General features: G+C 40.9%; 2 protein-coding genes across 4 annotated transcripts in view; both read right to left on the reverse strand.

The window, feature by feature from the left end:
- Positions 1 to 25,247, reverse strand: part of LOC127610875 (uncharacterized) — a 112,033-nt gene that overhangs the window by 55,985 nt on the left and 30,801 nt on the right. The gene's annotated exons all lie outside the window — the stretch shown is intronic.
- bicc2 (bicaudal C homolog 2) lies at positions 8,553 to 25,059 on the reverse strand. Of its 2 annotated transcripts, XM_052080413.1 has the most exons (19): positions 24,665 to 25,059; positions 21,893 to 21,939; positions 21,502 to 21,571; positions 21,274 to 21,353; positions 21,027 to 21,188; positions 20,883 to 20,936; positions 19,583 to 19,798; positions 19,243 to 19,494; positions 17,201 to 17,332; positions 16,863 to 17,052; positions 16,207 to 16,340; positions 15,912 to 16,120; positions 14,734 to 14,839; positions 14,295 to 14,334; positions 11,387 to 11,544; positions 9,843 to 10,038; positions 9,599 to 9,762; positions 9,100 to 9,199; positions 8,553 to 9,026 (listed from the first exon to the last, which is right to left on the reverse strand). In XM_052080413.1, the coding sequence occupies exons 1-19, from the start codon at positions 24,924 to 24,926 to the stop codon at positions 8,896 to 8,898; spliced, it is 2,703 nt and encodes a 900-aa protein (XP_051936373.1). In that variant the 5' UTR covers positions 24,927 to 25,059; the 3' UTR covers positions 8,553 to 8,895. The 2 variants fall into 2 exon arrangements, with proteins under 2 accessions (XP_051936373.1, XP_051936385.1); XM_052080425.1 differs by lacking the exon at positions 20,883 to 20,936 and having other exon boundaries at positions 19,583 to 19,708; positions 21,105 to 21,188.

Here is a 25,247-nt window from a genome sequence, read left to right on the forward strand (position 1 = left end):
GATACATCGATGCGCACGTGCGCGACGCGAGTGAATCGGCTCATTCACTGGGTACGACGCGATTGACGGGTGAAATCGAGATTCATCGCGATGCATTGGTGGGTATCGGTAAAATCCGATTCAAGCGCCGTTTTATTCATGTTAAACGTCACTTATCTACGGAGCCCCTAAGGGGACATGGAAGGAAAAAAAAAACTTTGCGAGATCTCGCAAAGTAATGCGAGATCTCGCAAAGTAATGCGAGATCTCGCAATGAAAGATTGCGAGATCTCGCAAAGTAATGCGAGATCTCGCAAAGAAGGATTGCGAGATCTCGCAATACTTTATTTATTTATTTTTAATGGTCGTTGACTTGCTTCCGGGTCATCGTACGTGCTTCCGGGTCATCGTACGTGTAAACGCGGACAACAGTTATGGAGCGTGTTCAACCGTTCGTGAGTTTAATAGAATTTTACTTTGAAATCGGCTTGAAATACAAAGACATTAAATCTGTTCTTGATGTTAAGTACGGTTTCCAAATAAGTGAAAGACATTTGAAGCGAGTGCTGAACCAAAGAGGACTATTTCGTCGGAAAACGTTCAATGACTTGGCATTCCTGGTTGACTTCATTCGCAACCAATTGCAGCATTCCGGACAACTACACGGTTACAGGTGGATGTACAGTAAGTGCAGAGAATATGGACTTCTTGTCAGGAAAGAGGACGTTCGTCTGGTCCTGAAAGAGTTGGATCCGAGAGGAGTGTCGTTAAGGCAAGCAAGACGTTTGAGACGGCGAAACTACTTCTCCAAAGGGCCCAATTTTATATGGCACATGGACTCCTATGACAAACTGAAACCATTTGGAATTTGTATCAATGGGGCTATTGATGGTTTTTCAAGGAAAATAATGTGGCTCAATGCCTACATAACTAGTAGTGACCCGAAGTTGATTGGGGGTTACGACATCGACGTTGTGCACCGTTTGGGGGGTTGTCCTCGAATCGTTCGAGCTGATCTTGGGACTGAAAATGGTCACGTCAAAGGCTTTCAGCGTTTCCTCGTGCCAATACCGCCAGGCAGCACTCTTGACAGTTACTTGGATGGAGCCAGCACCGCCAATCAAAGAATTGAATATTGGTGGCGGTTTCTTCGCAGCCAGTGCATGGAGTTCTGGTTATCCCTCTTCACAGACCTCAGAGACAATGGCTTCTTTGATGGTGGATTTCTGGACAAAAACATCCTACAATTTTGTTGCATGGGACTTATTCAGGTGAGTTCATACATTCTGATAGACTCGTTAATTAAATGTGTATTTTTGTATGTGAGAGTGAGTTGATGGGAAAGTGGACAGGAACACCCAAGAGGATAATGGTGTGTGGTGAAGGTGAAGGAAAAGTTGGGGAGATGTGGTACACATGAGAGGGGAGGAGTGAGACAAAAAAGCAGCTTCACGCTAAAAGTTCTTGCTCATAAAAGCCGATATGACTGTGCAACTCTTATTTAATCTGGCTGTATATTATTTTCAACAGGATGAGTTGGATGACACGGCCTTAGTTTGGAACAGCCATCTCATCAGGCCCTCAAAGAACATGAATGTCCCCAGTGGTCGGCCCAACGTGATGTATACGTTACCTGAACTTTATGGTACAACGGACTTCCTCTCCCCGGTTGACAATGAACAAGTTCAACTGTGCAAAAGCCAGTGTGTGTTTCGTTTGACCATGCCTTGTGATCCAGATGTATTTGCATTGTGTGCTTTTTTAATGGCCCAGTCCGATCTAATGCCACCAAAAGATCCATTTCAGGCTGTGAACTTGTATTTACACCTCAGAGAGGCCCTCACCGCTACTCTTTAAGATAAGAAAACCTTTATTAGACTCGCAATGGAGAAATTCCTAATTCACAGCAGCAAATTTATGAAAGGAAGAATATAAAATATACAAAATATAGGAGCTGCTGGGAAGGCAGCCACTCTCACGGCGCCATTTTGAAGTCAAAATAACACAACACATAGGACAGACAGCCGTGCAATCTTCACCAATTTTCTGCATACACTTTATAAATTACAGCAATCTATGTATTGCTTGGTGTTTGGACCAAACTATATTACGGCTCCTCAACTGGTGTGAGAAGTAACATTTATTGAAGCCTGAATTTGACCATTGTCATTTCTTTTATCACTTCACCTTCAAAGGATAATTGAAACACTTTTGATGACAAATAATATATACCCATCATAATTAAAAGCATTGTTTATCTGCTGTTTTTCTACCTGTACAGTATAAGGACAACATATTTGATCTACAATATAAAATGTTTGTCAAAGCATTATTGGTGTAAATAAACATTCTTTCTTGGTTCCTGACTTTATTCACAAATACTTAACCAACGTGGATGCTGGGGAGTATTCCTACACAATTGTACATCATCCCAATTGAATTTTCACCTGCATGTAAATGATGACTGCGTAATTGTCACTCCTCACTTTCGTCAGCAGGTGGTTTCTTGTGTTTAAAAAAACTGTTAAGAATGATTTGGAACAAATTTTATTCACATTGACAAAATCTTACAAACATTAATCTCAACATTTTAAATGGAATGTACAACTTCAGACCTTTGGGTAAAACTGAAAACTCCCATCTTGCCTGAAACCATCATGAGAATAAGTGGTGCAGAAAATGGAAGGAATGGAGAACTAACACAGAATCGATTGCATTTTAATAATGCACAATACACAAATGGAAAACAATTGCAGACTGCCCTTCACGTGGTTAACTATGCCAGATGTTTTACATCTCAAAAGTGCCAAGAGCCAATAAAATTTTTAAATCTTGCCATTCTCTCATCAAGGTTTTGGAGCACACTTGGAGATCCACCCAGTACACCTTTTTTCCTCGATCTTATTTTGTCTCTCAATCTTTGGAGGAGCATTTCATTATCACCCCTGGACATTTTTTGTTGACAAAAGCAAAGGACAGCTATTCGATCACCATAGGAAGTGATATATTTGCCCATTTGCTCTTCAGTCATCAGAGAAATTACCTCCATGTCAACCTGCAAAGATAAATTGTGAGAATGAATACTTGAAATTTTGACTTGATTAATAATAACTTTTAACAAATGTAACATGAGTGATGGTACAGAGCAGTCATCATTATTTGTATTCAATATTACATAATATAATAATAATAATACATCAGGAAGCAGCAGCACATTTACTAACTGTGATGTCTTTTTAGAATTGTGTTACATAAAGTCATTATTGTAAGAACTAAGAACATCAACAGTACAGGTAGAGTATATAGAAATGCTAGCTTCACTTTCCCCGCCAAGTTAGTTTCTCACTGTATTTGGAGGCCTGCATGACAAATTACTACTACGATGACTACTACTAGGATTAATAATAATAATAGAATTTATGTAATGCTTTTCTTACTTCTCAAAAGAATCAAACGGTTTGCACTACAGTAGTGTATTTACAAAACAGAAAATTAACAGTAGAGAAAGTGAGCGTGTCGGAGCCAGTGTCCATTTTGCTATTGCTACGCTTATTATGTTAGTGTATGGGTGTATGCCCACCTTGTCGCTTTTCATGCGCGTAATGTCCACCTGAGCGACATTTCTTGATCGCAAGAAGTTTTCCAAGTCCTCCTCCATTATTCTCTCCCCCTCCGATGTCGTGTGTAGTCGCTCAAATTAGCCGCGCACGACAGTCAACATTCGCCAAGCTGACCCGGAAGTAGATCAACGCGCAGGAAAAGAACACACTCCATAACTGTTGTCTGCGTTTACACGTACGATGACCCGAAAGCACGTACGATGACCCGGAAGCACGTACGATGACCCGGAAGCAAGTCAACGACCATTAAAAATAAATAAATAAAGTATTGCGAGATCTCGCAATCCTTCTTTGCGAGATCTCGCATTACTTTGCGAGATCTCGCATTACTTTGCGAGATCTCGCAAAGTTTTTTTTTTCCTTCCATGTCCCCTTAGGGGCTCCGTACTTATCTGCCCTTTCCTATGCGTTATGAATGCACCATCATTGTTTTGCGTTTTCTGTTGAATAGGGACGGTAGCCGTGCGTCACATACAGTCCGGTACACAACTAGCGAAACACTATGGAAGTTCGCGCAAGCAGCAGCGAGGAAACTACTGTATTTAATGCTTCCGCAACATTCAGATCTTATGTTTGGAAATACTACGGCTTCGAAAAGAAAGACGGAAAGATTGATTAAAGCTCCGTAATTTGCAAAGAATGTCGCACTACGAAGCCATACAACGGCAGCACCACAAATATGCAGACCACTTAAAACGATGGCACCACATCACCGACAAGTTTCCCCCCGCCTCCTCGTCCAGTTCCTCGTTGGACACCGGAGAAACTCTTGGCAAACCAGGTCAGGATCAGAAAAAAATCGCCTCTTATTTTGGGAGTCCCCTTGCAACTCACTGTGACCGCGCAAGGAAAAACTATATATGGATGACTCTTTTGGACATTTCATTTTGACACTCAGTGAGAGTGGTCTGTGTACGCTACAATACACACTGCAGCTTTGAGGCTGTGACTGCCACATTGTTTCAATTGTATTTTTTTTCTGTCCTATGGAGATGGATATTTCATATAAAACACTCAGTGAGTAGTCTGTGTTTACACTACAGCAACAGCTGTGAGTCTCAGGTGCCAAATTGTTTACATTTTCTTTGCACAAAACGGAATTGTGAAAGGGCTTAAATAAGTTGTTTTACACGTTCTACTGTTTATAAGAAATAAAGTGGTCTACTTTTTGCAATACCATACTGAATTCCATCTTTTTTTAAACTTTTTTTCTTTGCGTATTTGCATCATGTTTAATTGCACAATATCACAACAAATTGCACTGTATCGTATCGGATCGCATTGATTTGAACTAAATGTGTATCGCGTCGTATCACATCGTGAAGACGGTGAAACGTATCGCATCGTGTCGCCAGAAAATTCCATGTATCGTTTAAGTATCGCATCACTGGTAGTGCATCGAGATGTGTATCGAATCGTCCTCAGTGCTGAGATTCACATCCCTAGTGTGTGTGTGTGTGCTAGTTCATTGCGTGACCATTAACTGGCTTTGTTTTAAATACTACAAATACCACTGTGTTTGAGGTTTAAGTGCTAACTTTGTTTTGCTGCTGTTAGCCATGCTGGTCATGTTTATTGTATTTTTTTTATCTACTTTGCTCTCAACTACTGCCTGCTGCATCTGAAAATGATGAAAAGGAGGATTGCAGTCTGATCACTATGGGCCAATTCCATTCATATTCCTTTGTTGTCATGCCAGAGAGTATCGTACAGACTAATGACTGGAGATGTCTCTCAAGCAGCTTTCCGCCTCGCTGGCAAAATGTCAGGATGCCTTTTACTGGCAGTCGTCATCGTGTCTTCATATGTTGTTGTGCTGCTTAGATGTGGCAACCGTCAGTACTTTATGTAGGACATCTTTACGGCACACTTTAATAATGTCGATCCAGAGTACACTGCATTACAATAATCACAAAACAATGCTTTGAATTTGGTCAGGAAATAGGAATTTGATGTAAAAAAAGATTCAAACTCATTTGCATGATTCACTGGCTTGATTGTGCGTGTGTGTGTGTGTTTGTGTGTGTTTGTGTGTGTGTTTGTGTGTGTGTGTGTGTGTGTTTGTGTGTGTGTGTGTGTGTGTGTTTGCGTGTGTGTGTGTGTGTGTGTGTGTGTGTGTGTGTGTGTGTGTGTGTGTGTGTGTGTGTGTGTGTGTGTGTGTGTGTGTGTGCGTGTGTGCATGCAGTGCTTGTCCTCATTTGGGTCGTGGATAACTGGACCTCATCTCATCTGACATTGGACGCTATGCGGGAGTCAGCACAGGCTGAATCACAGGACACATACAACAAACTACTCAGACTTATGGGCAAATTAGAATCTTTAATTAACCTAACGTGCACGTTTTTTCATAATGGGAGGATTCCAACACAAGCACAGGGACAACATGCACACTCCACACGGGAAGGTGATAGCCGAGATTTAGATTTCCACCGTCCTGCCCACAAAGAAAAAGCGTTTGCTGTTTTTGAATCGGTTTTGAATCTTGAATTTGTCAGACAGTGATCACCCCCTCAATTCACTTCAAATTGTTTCTTTGCCGCAAAAAATGACACACCGTGGAGCACCACATGTAATCAGACAATATAATACTCACAGGCATATATTATTTATCCTTTGCGAGAGATGACTGATATCACAGTACCTTACTGAGTCATTTCGGAAACTCTTCTTTGGGTGGCTCTCAATGTATGTTTTACATTGCACCCAAGTGGCCAAGGTGTTCACACTGAAAGGAGGAGCACCATATCCGTTGAGTTGAAGCTGAAAAATTGGATAGTGTCGTTTTAAAATTTAGAGGGGCGGCATGGCATGTATATACACAGAATATACCTGTATGTATGTATGTATATATATATAACATTTTCGCCCTCATAATCGCTAATTATATTACATGCTTCATTTAAAAGAGTTTGGCATCTTCTGCGACTGATATCACTCTACCACAAATTTGCCGGATGAATTACTATTGCTTGGATGCAATGCAATTACTTTGTCATTTGAAGGATTATTAGAAGTCATTTGTAATGACATTTTGCTTGCACTTCTGCTGAAGAAATTGGTGGTAGACCATTGAAGTGCGGTCTCTATGAGGCACAGTAGGTTTTTTTTGTGTTTTTTTGGGGGGGTATTGTAGTTTATATGGGAGGAGGAGACTGGAACGGATTATTGGCATTTCCATTTAAATGAGTGGGGAGAGGTGATTTAGGGTCTGAGTTTTTTGCAAGTGGACTGAAGTAATCTCACATACACACACACACACACACAAAGAAAGACACCACTGTCACTGAATTTACAGTATGGCTTCGCCTTGAGACACAATGGCCACTTTCCCCAACTCTGCTTGCAGATAATTCCACTTAAAGTCCATGCTGGTTGCATAATCAAAGACCGACTGTGACCTGCGATCACTTGGGAAAAAGCAATTAGCTACCTGGCGAAATTCAAAGCAGCGAGTACATCGTTGCCCTGCGGATGGGACTGAAGGTTCACCACTCTGAAATTTCCCGGAGTAATTGGCATATAAATTGTAATGAGTGGGGATGATCCCACACTAATCTGCCAGAGCCTACCACTTCTACTCTATCTACCCTTTCATGCTCAACCAGCTCGGAGCATGTAAACCCTTTCGTGCTGGTTTTGTGCAGGTTCATTTGCATCCAAGTGCTGACCGACCTCCCACAGTTGGAAAGTGCTCACACTTTTTTCATTTAACGCTCTGCCAGCCAGGCATTCCCCTTGACAGCATCAAATTGTGAATGGGCTCCTCATTAAATGAATTGAATGAGAAATTACTCATGGGCAGTTGCAGTGATGATAAATTCAATTGAACATTTCAAATGAGGCAACCAAATAAAAAGGAGTTTTACACCTATAATTGTGCTTTCCATTCGTCTTATCTATTTGTTGCAAATGCATTTGTTACCATCAATTCCATCTTTCGTGCCGGGAGCGCTAATTCTATTGTAATTGTTCATAAAAGCATGCAACGCAAATATGACTTTCTAAAAATAGAGTGACACCAGTGCCCTCTGGTGGAACTTGTCATTTTTTCATTGCCACTTGGCATTTAAGCTTATAGCATGTTGACACAAAGAAAATTAAAGTGATGCAACAAAAATGGTATAAATAAATAAATGAATAATGAAAAACATAAAATAGATCCATAATCTAGCGCAGAGGTGCAGGGTTTGATTCCTGCTCCAGCCTTCCTGTGTGGACATTACATGTTCTTCCCAGGCTCACATGGGTTTTCTCTAAGTTCTCTGGTTTCCTCCCACTTTCCAAAAACATACATGGCAGGCGAAAGGAACTCTCGAAATTGTCCCTGGGTGTGAAGGGAAGCACGAATGGTTGTTTGTCTTTGTGTGCCCTGCGGTTGGCTGGCAACCAGCTCAGGGTGTCCCCGACCTATTGCCCGAAGACATTTGGAATCGTCTCCAGCATGCCCGGGACCTTTGTGAGGGTAAAGCGGATCAGAAAATGGATGGATGGATGGATGGATGGATGGATGGATGGATGGATGGATGGACAGGGCCAAGGACTGAATCTCCCCAGTATTAGTTGAAATGATCAAATATGCAGACAAATCAATCAGTGAATTTACTTTTGATCTTTCCACATCCCACAGAAGAAAATTAACAAACTATATTTGGGTTAAGAAGTAACACAAATGTTAAGAAACAATTATAAAAGATTGTAATTCTCATATTTCATGTTAAAGTTTCATTTTATGAAGCAGGGATAGGCAATAAATGCCATTTTCCAATGTATTTTTCCAAGGTATTTTAAAATAATACTTTAAAGTGTATTTATTAAACATGCAATCAGATCAATATGCAAGAAACTTTAATTTTATAATACGTCACAACCCCTCTATTTTTTTGCCAAAAACAGATTACAGTAATCAACTTGAACATTTTATTTAACATCACAGTATAGTGTCCTTTTCTTGGCGGGGGAAGGTACCTATTTACAGTTGCCTCAAAATAGTGATTATTGAAGTGAAAGCATAAAGCATCATCTTGCAGAAAGTAAGGCAAACATCAAATTCACCTTAGAACTATCACGAACTTCCATGTAACATTTGACTTTTTCACATAAAAAAAAACAGAAGTTCAGAAGAGAAGACCTCTTTGTCGTTATTTTGTATCAAAACCTTTGGAATTTGGCTGTTGGCATAAGGCACATATGACTATATGCTGTTCGCTATTGTTGTTGTTTCTGATTTAAGTAAAATGATGTCTGTTAGAACTTTATTTGCACAACTGACAAGTTCAAAGTTGGCTAAAAGCTCCATTCACCAGCGGTCACTCAGAGCAGCGACTTCCATGTCTGCGATGCGTGGCAGTCGACCGCTGGCACCGCCTTCCAGGTATCCAGACTTTACGCTGGATGTGTCTGAAGGTCTCCTCTTGCTCTTGTTTAGCTCTGGAAACGAAGATCTCATTTTGTTTCGATGACGGGTCACCACTGTAGATGAAGCACTCAACTATGATATTACCTGAGATGGCCAACAGCATCTTGCGTCTGGCTCCAAATGTGGACACGCCCACTTCCTTCAGATCATCATCAGACAGTGTGAGGAAAGTCTGGTAGTCAACCTAAATGAACAAGGTTATTATAGTACATGAAAACTAATTAAAAAAATGAAAATTAACGGAAACTGCATTTTATGTGTATAAAACTAGCTAAAACTAACTTAAATTACAGCTAAACTGTCTTTTCTGTTTGTCTTGAGTTTCCAAGGTTTAGTATTGCTGTGTGTTCTTCCAGACGAAGGAAGGATCAACCAGTCGTTTGAGAATTGAAGTTTACAGAGGGAGACATTTACAACTGTCCATCACTAGCCACAGAAGGTCCGTCAGCCCATCCCTGATGGACTCACGTTTTTGCTGGTGGACTGACATCTCATGGTTACTTTGAAACATTGATGGAATAAGTGATATAAAAGGAGAACACTGAAAAAAAACGAGGCTGTTTTTGTTTTTGTTTGTTTGTACCTCTTGTTGCTCCAACACATCAATGTACTTCATCAACCCCAGCTGGCTGAGGAGCTCCGGCAGATCATCCATTAGTTGGGGGGAGGGGCTACGCTGACTGCAGGTGGATGCCCTCCTTGATGGGCACATGTCGTCAAAGTAGTTACAGCCCGGGAAGCCCTCGGCTGTAGGCGTCGGGGGGTTAAAAGCCAAGCCTTAATATCTGTCTTTGTCATACTAGTACGAAGGACTGACTGGGACTCACTGGGTTTGTCATTTCTGTTTCTGTTGGATGCGAATGTGGGGATGTGAGAAGAGGATGAGTAGGAGGCCGGTGGTGGGGAGGATGGAGAAGCAGCAGAGGACGAGGAAGATGAGGAGGCGGGCTGCGATCCGCGTCTGTCCCGCCAGTTGTCCGAATTGCTCCCATGAGATGCTGCCCCGCTCTGGTTGGCCCATGACTGCAATGGTGCAATGATTTAATTTCATTTTCAAAAGTAACTTTCACTTCACTCTGGGTTTAAATGATGTGACCTTTTTCTAATGTAAAATGTGCCATGGTAGGGAAACACTATAGAAATAATCTACTCACTATTCACATAAATGAACAGAATTTTACATTTGCCCTGTTGTTTATTTTGGTGGTCGCTCGGTTGATTTAAAAAAAATGCTACTAAAACAACCAACTCTTATCCACCGTGTATTTTTATGCATCTTTACTAGCAGCACCAACACCATAACAACAACCGTAACGACCCTTTAATATGGTCACTATGATAACTCTTAAACATACAGCAGACACCAGAAAACTAAGTGCATGAAGGATGCAAGCAACACAAAAACTGGGGTATTTTGTAGATGTAAAATAAATCATAAACATGTGGCCACATTTCAAATAACGGCATCGGCAATGTATCCCTGAAATGCAGTAACAAAGGGCACCACAGAACAAATGTAAAGTGCATGAAAATACATAACTCACCATAACGCAAACTCAGGAGTAGCTTGACGCAAATTGTGCAGAGTTGTGCATGTTCTGTTTTTTGTTTTTTTTTTACTTAACTTTACTCATTTAACAGAGCGAATCTGCTCTTTTCAAAAATAAATAAACGGGAAGTTTTTGATTCTTTCATCTGCACAGCCCGCTGCATCCCAGTGGTTAGGGACCACTGCTTTGAAGCAAATAAAGGAAATTTTAAAAGTTAAATGCAACCAATCTGTACTCAACAAATGCACTGTACAAAGTGGAATCCACTGTAATAGAGTCTGAACATTCAATTCAGTAATTCTTCTATCTACCACGAGTGGGATCTCGCCGACAGCTACAGTACTGGTGGGTTTTCTGAACAGCAAACTAATGACTGATGGCTCTTGGTGACACGATTTTTGCAACTGGTGCTCTGTACAAAATATGAAATACTGTACATACTAGTGCCATCGACTTACGCACTTCTTTTCCGGCACTACACATGCTGCCACCATTACAATAAAAGGCAAAAGTGCTGTCATCAGACTCCAGCGAGTCAGATAATCTCTCCTCCGTTTGAGTTTTTTTTTTTAATGAGATGGAGAGTTCAAGTCAGCAGGATGGTTTGACTGGTCGTGCTGACCAAAGAGATGCAATCAGGGCGTGAATAATTGAGTACCGTATTCAAATTCGCTTTGTTCACCACTCAGCGAGATATCAAACAGTTCGAGAGACATTGCAACATAATATTTCAACGAATCTTTAAAAACACTACATAGCACCATTTGTTGAAAAACCCGTGAAAGCCACTTGTTTTGAGCTGGCTCGTTGCAGATTTATACCTGGCCGCTGCTTGTGCTCAAGTAGGGTCTGTAGCTTCGACGGCTGATGTTCCGCAGCTCCTTTAAAGCCTCCGCTGGCATGGACTTGGAAAAACCAAGACCACTCCAAGTGTCTGTGGGTGTCCGCACTTCAGTCACCACTGGCTTTCTCTGCATCGCTGGAAGAAGACATCACAGAGAGAACTCCTAAGCACTCTGGCGTGAGAAAAAGTACAAATAACTTTGGTAGTTATTTGTCACTATTCACATAAATGAACAGAATAAATAACTTTGGTAGTTATTTGTACTTTGGGAGTGAAAGCCGCATGGTGGAACTGGTGGTATATAGGAACACTGCCAATGTGTTTAACTATGCTGCACATCGGCAATTATTCTTTAAGAATTGAAGACAGTTCCAGCACGCCCGCAAACCTTGTCATGACAATCGACTCGGATAATGGATGGATAGATGAATTGTTTGTTCTGAAATGGTTAACAGTAAATTTTAATCAGAGCTGGCTTGATGTGTCCTTCAAATTTGATGCTGATTAGAAAATGTCAACTTTTTTTCTAGGACGTCAAGTTTTTGGAGCTATTTTATTTTTTCTTTTGAAGTATATCCAATAAAAGATTGCATAATAGAGATTTTACCATACATTGTCATTTATAGCTATGATGTTTCATTTTTTAAAAATCCCTCCACTCATGAATGAGTATATGACTATATTATTATTATTATTATTCAAATGATTCCATTCCATTTGATTCAGTGGGATTATGATTTGATTTAATATGATACACATTTATTAATATTCAACAACAGATCTCCCAACCCAAACTATACAAGTTAATTTCATACAAAGAAACAACAAATTGTCAGCAACATCACATCGATGTATGTCTGGTGTTCATTGCTCATAAAAGATAGTTTGATATGTATCTTGTTACATGTGGTGTGATACGATTCAAAGATGTAACGATTTTAAAATGTTTGATCCAGTCCATCAAATCAAAACCAATTTTCAGATTCAAATCATTTGTTTTTAATCTACCCATGTTATTTCGGTAATTTTTTAATGTAACTTATGCGTACAATACGTTTTAATGGAATAATTTAAGTATGGTTCATTTCAATTTTCTATGTTTAGGAGCACGATAATGTTCAAATTGTCCGATTGTGTTAGAGTGACTTAAAACAACGAAATATACTTTTTAGTAATAAAATCTCAGCATTATTTTTGATCAACCCATGGGTCTTTTTGTATTATTTGTAGGTGGTATTTGGTGCAAAATGTTTGAGGGCCACTGTTGTGGGCTGTTACGTGAGTATCTGACATTTGCTGTCATGTACATGAGTATAGGAAGTAATTGCTATTCAATGTACTTAAACATTGGAAAAAAAGTATTTTTAACATGTGAGCATTTGGAATCTTGATTATGTTTTTACTTACTTTAAATGCTTGACATAATTAACTTTGGTGGTGTACAGTGGTTAAAGAGATGTGCTGTTGGCTAATGAGTACCGGTATTTACTTTTCTGAGGACGTTTTACTCCCCACCAATGAATATAGATGTGGTGCTCTCTATCCTTACATTTTTATCATCAACTAATTTAGCTCTTTCTGTCGTGTTGTTTTGTTTTGCTCATGCAGGACCTGTCGTCAGCCCAGTCGGGATTATCCTGTCAGAATCTAGTTTACGGCAAAACTGTGTCTCAGGATTTTGTTTTTCTTCTCAGTATGAGCTCTATGCAAATTAATAAGATAGGGACAGGCAAGATGTGGGTAGGCAAGATGTCGATGTGACAAGTTTTAAAAACCTGTTTTTTACATAGCTGACAGTAAAAATGCTTTTTTTTTACATTTATACTTAACAGAAGTACAACTCAGTCTACTTTATTTTATTTATTTTTTTTACATTCCCCTATTTATATGGGAGTTGATAGGAGTCGAATCAATACTTTTTTCCCCTGGTATCTGAACTTCTATGCAGTATCCAGTGTGAGTATTTTTTCCACTTTTCTATCTTACGCGCAGTGTGGTGCTGTGATTCTGTCTTGGTCAATATGAAGTTGTTGGAAGACAAATCAATAAAATAGCATTTGATAGGCAGCTCAAAAATGCTGTGGGAGACTAGTCATGGCTACAACAAATCAATGCAGTCTGTCCATCATTGGGTTTGCTCACCCTCTACTTCCAAAATTCACAGAATGGACAAAGTCAGTTCAGGTGTTAAATAATTCATCTGGAACAGTACTTCTGGTTGCCAGTGTGCAGCATATTTAATCAAGCTCAAATTGGTGAAATTAGACACACAAATGAAAAACAAGCAACGCCGCAGCACGAGACACAGAGATTGAAACCGAGTGTGTAAAACCTGCAAAAGCGCACATCACAGCCGAGAGTGTGCATCCATGGAATGGAATATGTGTGTTTAAATGACTAGAAGGCAGATCGCCCTTTCAAACAGATCATTCATAACCCTATAATAAAACAACATTGAGGCAATTTAGGCCCATTTCACTGCTAATCTTTCCTGTATCTATCTTTCAGTTTTGATGGATGAAGAAGCATTACTATGTGTGGGATTCTTTGTGCAAGTGTCTCGCATCCTAAAACAAAGTACAAAAGTCTTGGGACACTGGGCCACTACACATTCAGAATGTCAACATGGAAACTAGTAATAAGTAACTTTCTCCATTTTTTCTCAGCTTCAGGCAGACTTGAATTGGTTTGTTGGACATGTATGACTCACTAAACATGTCTGCCCTATTGGTTAATTCATTGATGAAGTGATTTGACTTTGCAGTTCAGTACACGGTGGACACAGATCAATGAATATAAGATCCGTTTCACTCTAAACTCTTTGCTTATCATCAGAAGACACAGTTTAAGACCTGAAAAGGAATTAAACATTTAGAAGCACTAACCTCTGGTCGCCAGCAATTTCTTCTTCTCATAGTCATAAACCTACAGAGCGCAAACAGGATATAAAGTAGGTAAATAATGCATGGAGTTGAAAATCGATTCCATCCCTCTGAATACAGGCATGTTAAACCCCATTTACATCATATATACCAATACTTACAGCACTTCCTGCAAGCACCATAGTGGAAAGCCCGTTTACATTTTTGCAAATTTTGGATTGTGAGGCGTTACATAGAAGTTCTCAAAAGAGGCCAGAAATCAACCAGAAAGTGCCACATGCAGGTACAAACATAAAAATTGAGATACAAAGCTTTCCTTGTATGCTTCTTTTAAATGGTCCTTGACATGGGTTTGAAGCAATGTATGCACCCAAGCCTTAATTTGCACAGCTGTCAAGTACATGAGAGCAGTGAAAAGAAAGTGCTGTGTGTTCTTTTACACCTCTGATTGCAAGACATCTGCGCAAACATCCCGGGACAGCATCACGTCCCTCCTAAGGCTATTCCTCCGCTCCATCCTCCCTCGCTCCATGTCTGCATTCAGCATCCTTGTGCATTCAGGAGATAACACACATGCACAAGGATTAACTTAGGTGGCTGTGTAGAAGCAAATAAAGCAGCCCTATTCACACAACTCAACAACGTCAAGTACAGCAGACATGTCAAGGGCAGCATTTTGACTCAGGATAACCATGGAATGTACACACAGCTAGTGTATCATAGTTTTTTTTTAATGCAATTAGTTGAGGAGAGATACTATTCCTGTTTTTTTCTGACATACTCAAAAAACACCATGTTGTAGGTTCCTTACAGTGGATATAGAAAGTCTACACACTCCTGTTCACATGCCAGGTTTAGTGATCTAAAAATGAGACCAAGATAAATCATTCATTCATTCATCTTCCGAACCGCTTGATCCTCACTAGGGTCGCGGGGGGTGCTGGAACCTATCCCAGCTGTCTTCGGGCAGTAGGCGGGGGACACCCTGAATCGGTTGCCAGCCAATCACAGGGCACACAGAGACGAACAACCATCTGCGCTCACACTCACACCTAGGGACAATTTAGAGTGTTCAATCAGCATGCCACGCATGTTTTTGGAATGTGGGAGGAAACCGGAGCACCGGGAGAAAACCCACGCAAGCCCGGGGAGAACATGCAAACTCCACACAGGGAGGCCGGAGTTGGAATAGAACCCGGTACCTCTGCACTGCGAAGCCGACGTGCTAACCACGTGGCTGTCTTCAGAATTAACTATCACAGTCAAAATCATTTTAAATGTGATTCTGCACACTATTACAACCATTCAAAGTTCCTCTGTTTACCCACAAAGTACCACTCAGAGGTTATAATAGGCTTTTACAGACTTTTTTTTTTTGTTTTTTGCTTTTTTCAGAAGAATAACGGTTCAATGCTCACAAACTATTTCGAAGTGCTCATTATTCCTCACCTGTAACCCTAACGAGAACAAGTGGTGTAGAAAATTGATGGAGGAATGACTAAATGAAATAACTGAGCCAATGAGGTCAACAGGCTAACTATTATAAAGATGCAAATCCAGAACATTTAGTTTTTGGCAACAGTCTGCCATCTCAGTCATCATGATTGTCTTGACATTCACCTGCAGGTAAACGCCTGCCCTGTAGAGTGGCGTCTGGCTTGGCTGAAAACTTTGCTCATCTCTGGACCCTGTAGACTCCCCCTCCGACCCATCATTGTCACCCTGGTCCCAGTGGGGATGTTGATTGCATCCTCTGATGATGTCATCATCACCATATCCTTCGAGCTCTCATCATCTGATTGGCCAGACTGATCATCATTTTCGAGGATCTAAACAGAAAGGCCATCTTGAAAATAGAAAATGACCCTTCGAATTTGTGTGTTCTTTTCTTCCAGTGGTGAAAGTCACTCAACACCTTCTCCAGAGGACGACTCTCTGTTCCCTTCAGTCCTGCCCGCACTTCGTCAGTAGGAGAGGATAACCCGGGTGGAGGTGAGGGGCGAGCCTTTGTACCACACTGAACCTCTGTAATAGGTGCAGGGACGGGGCCTGTTTAAGATAGGGAAGTTATTTGAACATGGCATTTGATTGGGATGTCAGGCTGTCCAAAAACGATGAGCCATAGTATTATGACTACTTAAGCAATGTAATGAGATCCACAACCAGATAGGCAAATGTAATGTTCAATTTTGAGTGATACTGCCATAGATGTATTCATTTAACAGTATGTTTATAATAGTTCTTGTAGTTTCAGTGCAACCGTGTAGGAACTGTACTTGTCACCTTGTATCTTTTTTAACTTCTATAAAATTTCTATCAGCACTAGATTTTAGTTGAGTGTAAACATTCATGAATCCAACACAATGCAATACTTTTTTATTTATATAGCACTTTCACAACAGCTGCAGCTATAACAAAGCGCATTACAGAACATTCAACATCAAATGCTAACTGCCACCTATTATAAAAATTCTAATGAGCAGACAATAAACTGAATATAAACAAATGATGAATGAGAAAATCCAAGAATTTACAAAACTTCAAACTTACATTGTGCGTAAGTAAGCTCACCATGTTCCGAGAGACGCAGCTGCTGTAGTAACATGTTGAGCCAGTAGCTGGTCAACTCATTCCCAGCCAGAATGGGATCAGGGTCCACATTGGTTACCTTGGTAGAGTCATAAGAATCCAAGCCCAGCAACAGCCGACGGGCCTCATAAAGACACTGAATGTTCCTTTCGAGACCTTTCACCACCACCGACTGTAATAGATACATACAGGCGGTAATATTTAAGAAAAAAAAAAGTACAATCTATGTATGTAAAGGGAAAGTAAAGCAAAGTACAATCTGTATGACTGAGAGATAACGCAAGGGAAGGATGCACAATTGAACAGGGTAAATAATATACCTTGTTGGTCTGCTTTACTTTGGGCTTGACACTAATGAAGACTCCAAGGTTTTGCATCATCTGAGCCAGCGCACAGGGATCTGCCTCCACATCTTCCCGCATGTCAAACATCAAGCACACAGGCAGACAGTCCTATGTGTACACAGACAAAAAAAAAAAAACTGACTCAAATAATTTTTGTTAAAAACATGACTCTTCACCAGATACCGCCACCTGCAACTGTTTCTTATAGACACTGACACCACTCTTCTAAGTTTATTATTGTGGTTGTCCACCTATGCAATCACACTAATGACTCAATGCCAAATGCCTAACTGCTTATGTCGGTATGGTATCTCACCACTATCTGCTGTTTTAGTGTTAACAACTCTCACTCTATGCTTCTTTCTCAAGCTTTTGTGTAGACTTCTGTCAACCTTTGTCACACGCACTCAACACAAAAAAATGGAGCAGAGAATATATATATATTTTCTGATCCGCTTATCCTCACAAGGGTTGTGAGTATTTTGGAGCCTGTCCCAGCTGTCTTCGGGCAGTAGGCAGGATACACCCTGAACTGGTGATCAGACAATCGAAACGCACACATAGATAAACAACCATTTGCACACACAATCACGCCCAGGGACAATTTGGAGTGCTCTAGTAACCTGCCAGGCATGTTTTTGGAATGCAGGAGGAAACCGGAGTACCCAAATATGCCAACTCCAAAGAGGAAGGCCGGAGCCAGAATCGAACCTTACACATCTGCGCTGTGAGAGGCAGACGTTCTAACCAGTTGACCTCTGTGCCACCCTGCAGAATATATAATATACTTTAAATTCTTCGTGAAGCATTTGTCCAGCTCTTGTTGATTCTCCATGCTCGGTTGAACCCTTCACCATGTTGCCAAGGAATTTCAAAGACTGTTTGTTTTGTGCGCCCATGTTTGTTTATCGCAATGTGAATGCAGTGTGTGCTACACACAAGTCTGAAATACGAGAACGCAGAGATGATACAACACAATAGCCCCCCCCCAAAAAAAAAAAATACAGGGGGGTGTTTACGATGGTCCTGTAATATGACATTTTATGGATCGGAGTGGTTCATCGCTCAGTTAGCATCACGCATACTGTTTTAATTTTACAGTATAGTCGAACTTTGACTTATGAGTGCCCTAATCTTTTCTTTGAGTTTGAAGTTATGAGCTGCCGCTTTGTTTTTTTTGTTGTTTTTTTTGTCTTGCCCTGTAGTGAACGCTAAGCAGAGTGAGATTCAGACATGCCACTGCTTGCTTGAAGTTAAAAAAAAAGGAGAGGATTTTGATTGACAGTCATATACTGTATGTAACGATTCAATGATGGTTTTAAATACTGTAAACCCTATATATACAGTATATATACTGTATATATGTATACACACACACACACACTGTGTATGTTAAAAAAGGAGCTACTGTCACTGATGCACGATAATACACCACAAAATGAAAACACTCAAGAAGCATGGAGCAGATTCTAACACTGAACTAATCATGCAAGCCAATCTGACTGATTGCAGCTCATGATGTCACTCAATAGGCCACACCCCTTAAAGTGATGCGTCGAAACACTAACACAGTGTGTGTGACTTACAGCTCAATTACTCATGAAAAAAACCAGCTTGTTTCTTTACATTCTCTTTCATTGTTTGATTTTCCATCCATTTTCAATTTTCAATTCCTCCTGTTCAGGGTCACAAGCAGCTGGAGCCTATTCCCGCCTGCAGTACATCCTAGATTGATCACTAAACAATCATATGGTACATATAAATCAAAGAACCATACTGGCACTGAGTGGGAGCTGAACATAAGCAGCCTGTACCAGTAAGACAAATGTCCCACTACCCCATCAGTAACCTGTGTTTTATTTTTTTTTCAACTTAATTTTAAAAAACAGTGGCTACTCTGAAATGTTTCCCAACACTGTGACATAGGAAGTTTGCCATTCGGCATTGAGTCAAGAGCGTGGCGACTACAATCTTGTTTTGTTATTGACACAACTCATACATTTTAGAGAGAAACATACCATGAGCTGCTGCCGGGCCAGACACACTCCATCAGGGCTGCCCTGGATCACCAGTGAGGGGAGGTTCTGGGGTGCGCTGAGGTCCGGTAGAATGATCTGCGTCTGGGTGTGATGCATGACACTGAGGAAGTGAGCTCCGTTCTGCCCCAGCAAGAAGAGATGCTGCTGCGAGGTGACATCCAGCTGGCTGGTCACAACGCTCCCTGTTACCTCTGACCCCACGAGCAGCTCCATCAGAACACAGGTTGCCTTCTGCCACGTAATACATGGGAACACGTTGCGGTGCTTACAGCTGGTGTGTGTTCGTCGATGCTTTCCGCACTGACTGTGTCGCACTGACCTTAACGGCGGGGGTGTTACCCTGCAGGCCCCACACTGTGCAACAGCTCCCAAAGAAAGCAGGCTGAGCCTGAGGCTGCGGTGGCACCGCTCTGAAGCTCACACTCACCCCTAAGGTCTGCACCACCTGCTGGATGAGAGGTGAGTTGGCATCTGGCAGGGGCTGAGGGGCCAGGCTGACAGGCAGGTCAAAGGTTAAAGTCAGTGGCTGCAGATCCTAGCACATAAACAAACAACAAAAACAGAATACGAAAGAAAAGAAAGAGGATGAAGTGGATGAGTTGATGTCAGAAAAAGACATGTTGAACCCTTTTGCCAAATACTGCAAACGGCACCACTGCATGGCTGTTTAATTGCGGATCTGTGTTCTATTGATCTGTGAGTCCAGATTGAAATGAAAAAAATCCAAGGAAAATTAAAAGTAAATCCATAATAGGCTCTGTCAAATTATAAATACTGCCAACCTAGTTGTGGCTTGTCACGTTCCGGCAAGGCCTTTTCTGTGGCCTTTAAAGTTTAAAGTGCCAGAAGCACTGACCTTCATTCACAACCCAATTGCTCATATTTGTGCCATGGAATGAAAGTAATTTATTCACAGTAGTCTCCTTCCTTCATTTCACGTTTGTCTTGGTTGCAATACTTCCAGTACACGCTTGATTTCGTCATACTGTGTAGAATGGAACTGTTCTGTCGTTGTGCCCATTGGCCGCCCTCCCTCTTCTGGCTGCTCAACCTCTCTATCCTGTCTATCTTCCCCTCTGGGACAGAAGTCGATACACTCTGTTTACTCTATTCCATTCTACGCTGTGTCTATCTCAAACCAATCGGCCAAGGCAGACTTTTGCTCCCCAAAACATGATTTCTGTTTCATGTTTCTTCCTTAAAGTGACTTTTTTCCTGGCTTCCGTCGACAAGTGTTTCTTCATGTGGGATTCAGTTGGTTTTCTTAAATACAAACTGTATATCTGTTTCAGTTGTGAGGTTTTTGACCTGCTCAATGTGTCAAGTGCCTTGAGATAACTTCTGTTGTGATTTGGTGCTCTTTCAACGCAACTGACTTCACTTGATTTGACGAGAATTTTAAACTACCTCTGGCATTCAAAATCTGTTGTACTATGTATTAGCAGTAAGACTGTTTCCTCAACAAATCCGGTATCAATTTCCTCTCTTCACGGCCAGCTTGCCGTCAGCGTTCTTCCCTCCCCTGTTTGGTTGGTCAGAGGAAAACTTGTGAGTATGTTTTGACTTCACTGAAAGCCCAGCTACTAAATGCAAAGCCGGCCACTTAATGGACCACTCACTCTAATTCTCCTCCTGGCATCTTCCACTCCTTCGATGGGTCCAGCAATTGACACCTGGTAATAGTAACAAGGACATTTGGTTTTGTTTTCTTTTATAAAGGTGAATGTTTCTCTTAATTGCTTCCTTCGGTTCCATATGCATACCTGGTTGCTTTTCTCCCCTGCAGCGTTGTGGCGGTTGGAGTCTGGGAAATGGATATGACAGGAAGTGACTTCCATTACCTTCTTGATGTTTCCACCACCTTTGCCAATCACATGGGAATGCTCTGTGTAAGCCACGTCCATTTTGAGGGTCACCTTGTTTACCTGAGTATTTCAATGCAATCAGGACTTCATTCCACATCGCCACTTATGTAAGTTAACTAAGTGTCCTTAATATTACAATAAGTACCCGAGTTTCGAGAACTTCTAGAATCTTCTTTTTGGCTTGCAAAACATTGGCTTTCTTCCCTTCCACCTTCACATGTGGGTCTGGAAAAGGTAACAGCTCAGTTTGATATCATCTACAATCTAAAATTGTGCCATGTTGTTTCACTGGAAAGGGATTGATATGGAAATGAACAGGGAACAACAGAAAGGATCAAATTATAGGATGTGAGTCACATCAAGAATCTGCAACCTTTCTTTGACTTGGCTCCGATCTTCAATTTGGAAGGCCATTTCACCTGAGTGTCAGTTTCTTTCATCACCTGTGAAGGCCGAAACAATGAGGAGTGTGAAAAAGAGCTACGAAGAGGGAGTAAGCCGGCTGTCACCGTAGGCCTCGAGAATATTTGCGGCGTGTACAGATTCTTAGAATATAAAGGCCCATTTGCATTTCAAAGACTGTAATCATGACACCGAGGACACCTGTTATCACAGGATTTTTTCACAGAGGTGAACCAATCCGTCAGCCATAAGTACTCACTAAAGTTTATGCACCAATGTTAGCAATGGTCACTACTGAGCAGGACTCTTTCATTTTGTTTTGTCTTCCTAATGAAATGTTGCACGTTTGATGTTTGACTTACTCTCTCAAAAAACTCCTCGCCTGTCATAGCATCTCCAACCCTTGGAGCTGCAACAAACACAGTTAAAATAAATGCAAACAAAATGTTAAGAAATGTATATAATTTCAGAAAGTGCATGTACTGCAATAAATCAAGTTGTACAAATGAAAAGATGAACCACTGTCACATTTCCGTTTTTTGTTGTTGTTGTTGTTTTTTAAATCAACTTCATTCGTTAACATTCTGCCATACAAAAAAAATTCATTTCACATCTTCATTTGTAAATTTGTCATACTTGCGTACATATTGGCCTAGCAGGATACATTACATACATACCGTGTATAAAATCATCCATCCATTTTATGTAAATCCTGTTCAGTCACAGCTGAGTTGGAACATATCTAAGACAACGCCCAGGAATGGTCACTGATCATTCACAAGGCAGAAATGGACAACTGTTCAATTGTACATTCATACTGTCACTGGGTGAGAACTGAACCTAGAATGAATGCAGTGAAGTGAGGCGAATTAACCACTACACCATCAGTGATCTAAATAAAGTAGTACATCTACACTCATTTGGTAATTTCAGTAAAATACTTTGGATTTAAATTTGAATGTTTTAAATTGTTCTGTTTTTGTTTTCTTCTTTTCTTTAATTGACGTACATTATTTTGGTTATAATTTTATTTTTTAATTATGTAACGAGGAATAACATTGAGTTACTTAAATGCACTATATAGGCAAAGCTACTTTCCTTGCAAAAAAAAATTATAATAATAACTAAATTGAATTAAACTTGGCAGTAGAATTTTGACAGTTGTTTTCCATTTTTGTTTATACTTTTCGAACAAATTCTTCCGGACTGCGACTCTCCAAACAGCGTTTTAATGTTGCCATTAGCCAAGCAACTGGCACAAAAGGAATGAGAAATTGCTTGGAACATAAACAATTTTAAAAGGCCACATCTCCTGACATTTACAAGGTTGGGGGTGGCGCTTGGACAGCCTACCCACCATCACTAAGGGTAACTCTTGCGAGAGCTGAGGAATGGGTAGAGAATAGTATAGGGTCAAGAGAGGAGGTGGCAAAGATTGGGGGTGGTGGGGGCCCACAAATTAGCCTGGAAACGGCTTATGACGCCAATGACATTTAGTGACGCAAATATGTCCCACTCAACCACAAAAATTGCACCACAAATACAAAACTGAGAAGTTTTGTGGAGAAAAATCCACTCAAGCACCTCACATTCAAAGAGAGACCAATCTGACAAGATACAGTATTTACAGCCTGACTGAGGCTGTTCAAACACAATAAAGTATCACAGCAGAATTCATTCAGGCCATGGAGTGTCTGTGTCAAAAACAAAGCGATGAGTGTACTTAAGTAAAAGTACAGATGCCAGTGTAAAAGAAAAAAAAACGTATTGGTTCAAGTCTTGTTCCCAAGTAAAAGTTAAACAGCACAGTCAAGTGAAATGTAGTCAAGTGCAAATGTAAAAAGTAAAATGCATTTTGACTGTCAGATATTGTACAGTGCTCATTTCAATACTTTAGCATAGTGTAAAAACTTCTCTGCGCACAGAATACTTTCTGACAAAAAAAGAGAATTGAAAGTACAGGTATCTGTTTTCAAATGTAGGGAGGAAGAGTAAAAGAGTTGTTAGAACTATAAATATTTAAGTACAGATACAGTCCCCTAAAAAAATTACCAAAGTATTTGTAGTTCGTTACTTTCCACCACTGCAAATGTATAGCGGTGACACAATGAATCCCCACAGTGGCATAGTGGAGGCATTCGTTATAAAGCTGCCAGGCTGAGATAAATAATGGTGGCAGTTACCTCCTCATCCCAGACAGGCATGATAATAGCAATAAGACTTATGAATGCATCACCCGTTGGGTGTCATTAATCATTCACGATACCTGTACATGACTTTACTGCATGGATGGTGGCAACAAGCTGGAGGCCTTGAGAGAACCGCGGTACAGCATTTAAACTGGCCGCAATAAAAAATCTCCTCCGATTAACCTCCAGGCCTTGTGCAATGTTGTTTATGGCCCTTTTTGACAAGGTGCAGACAGTTGACAAACTGTCTTGCATTTCATGTTAATTCATAACTAACATCAGTTCTCGTCATTATTATAAAATGTCCCCCATTTTTATACAGTGCACAGATGCTTAAACTTCTTAAATTAAAAGATAATTCCTTTCCATAGTGAGCAGAAGTTCTCTCCACTTCTTATTTCCACTCCTATTATCACATGAATTTACTTGTCTGAAAATGGATTACCAGTAATGCTCGACTGTAATCTGTATGAGTGTGAGCGAGAATGGTTGTTCGTCTCCGTTTGCCCTGCGACTGGCTGGCAACCCGTTCAGGGTATACCCCGCCTACTGCCCGAAGACAGGTCGGATAGGCTCCAGCATGCCCGTTACCCATGTGGGGAAAAGCGTATTAGGAAATGGATGGATGGATGGATGGATGGAATCATAATTATCATAGAAAAAGAACAAATTATATGATTCCGTCCAGTAAAAAACAAGGAGGTGAGATCATGGTTTTCATGGGTTTCAATTGGCCAAAAATGGCCATGATACAACCAAAAGTTTCCATACAGTATAAAGTAGACTGTATAAAGTATAAAGTGATTTTAATTTCATTCATTCCACTACTACGCTCATCGCTGAAAACACCTTATCTCAAATCAGTGTTGAGTCAATGGAATCCATTTTAGTCTCACCAAAAATACAACATTAATTTTTGTAATTGTGTGGTGTGTGTTGACTCACCATATAACATGGTCTCCAATTTCTTCCTATTGATCCTGAATCTCTCCTCCACCCACTCCGGCTCCACACTCTGACCTTGAGCATTCTCCTGCCCTGGTGCTGTTTGCTCTCCCTCTTCCTCATCCTCTCTCTCACAACAGGCCTCGCTGTGCTCAGGCTTTGCTGCTGAGTCGGGTTCTACGTTAGTTTCCAGGTCAGGCTCCGATGGCGCTACGGCGCCCTGGGCGGGAGAGCTCTCCTCTGGGCTGGTTGTGTTGGTCATAGCAGGACTGGAGTCCTCGTCTGTGTATATATGTGTGTGTGTGTGTGTGTGTGTCTATGTGTGTGTGAGGATGTATGTGACCAAGTAGAAGAGAAGAGAAGGAGGGAAGAAAAAGGAGGGGACCCCCACCCCCGCCCTTGGTTCCCCCACCCCTTAGTTCACAAATTTAACCTCTCTCTCTCTCTCTGTCTCCAAGCAGTGTGAGACCCAACAATGCACTGACTGGGATGTGTAATCGAGGGCAGTCGGTCAGCACAGGTCATATCTCCTTTCGCCAAGGGGCTCCAAACACACACAACAACAATCTAATAAATCCGCAGT

The sequence above is a fragment of the Hippocampus zosterae genome, chromosome 1 (genome assembly GCF_025434085.1).
Source record: "Hippocampus zosterae strain Florida chromosome 1, ASM2543408v3, whole genome shotgun sequence".
Lineage (NCBI taxonomy): Eukaryota > Metazoa > Chordata > Actinopteri > Syngnathiformes > Syngnathidae > Hippocampus > Hippocampus zosterae.

Bases quoted from the DNA above. Each gene is read 5' to 3' on its own strand.
- bicc2 (XM_052080413.1), bottom strand. From the start codon at position 24,926: ATGACCAACACAACCAGCCCAGAGGAGAGCTCTCCCGCCCAGGGCGCC. The intron at 21,940-24,664 runs GTGAGTCAACAC...TGTTTGTTGCAG, and splicing joins ATTGGAGACCATGTTATATG to CTCCAAGGGTTGGAGATGCT. The intron at 10,039-11,386 runs GTATAAATCTGC...GCACCATTGCAG, and splicing joins TGAGCACAAGCAGCGGCCAG to TCATGGGCCAACCAGAGCGG.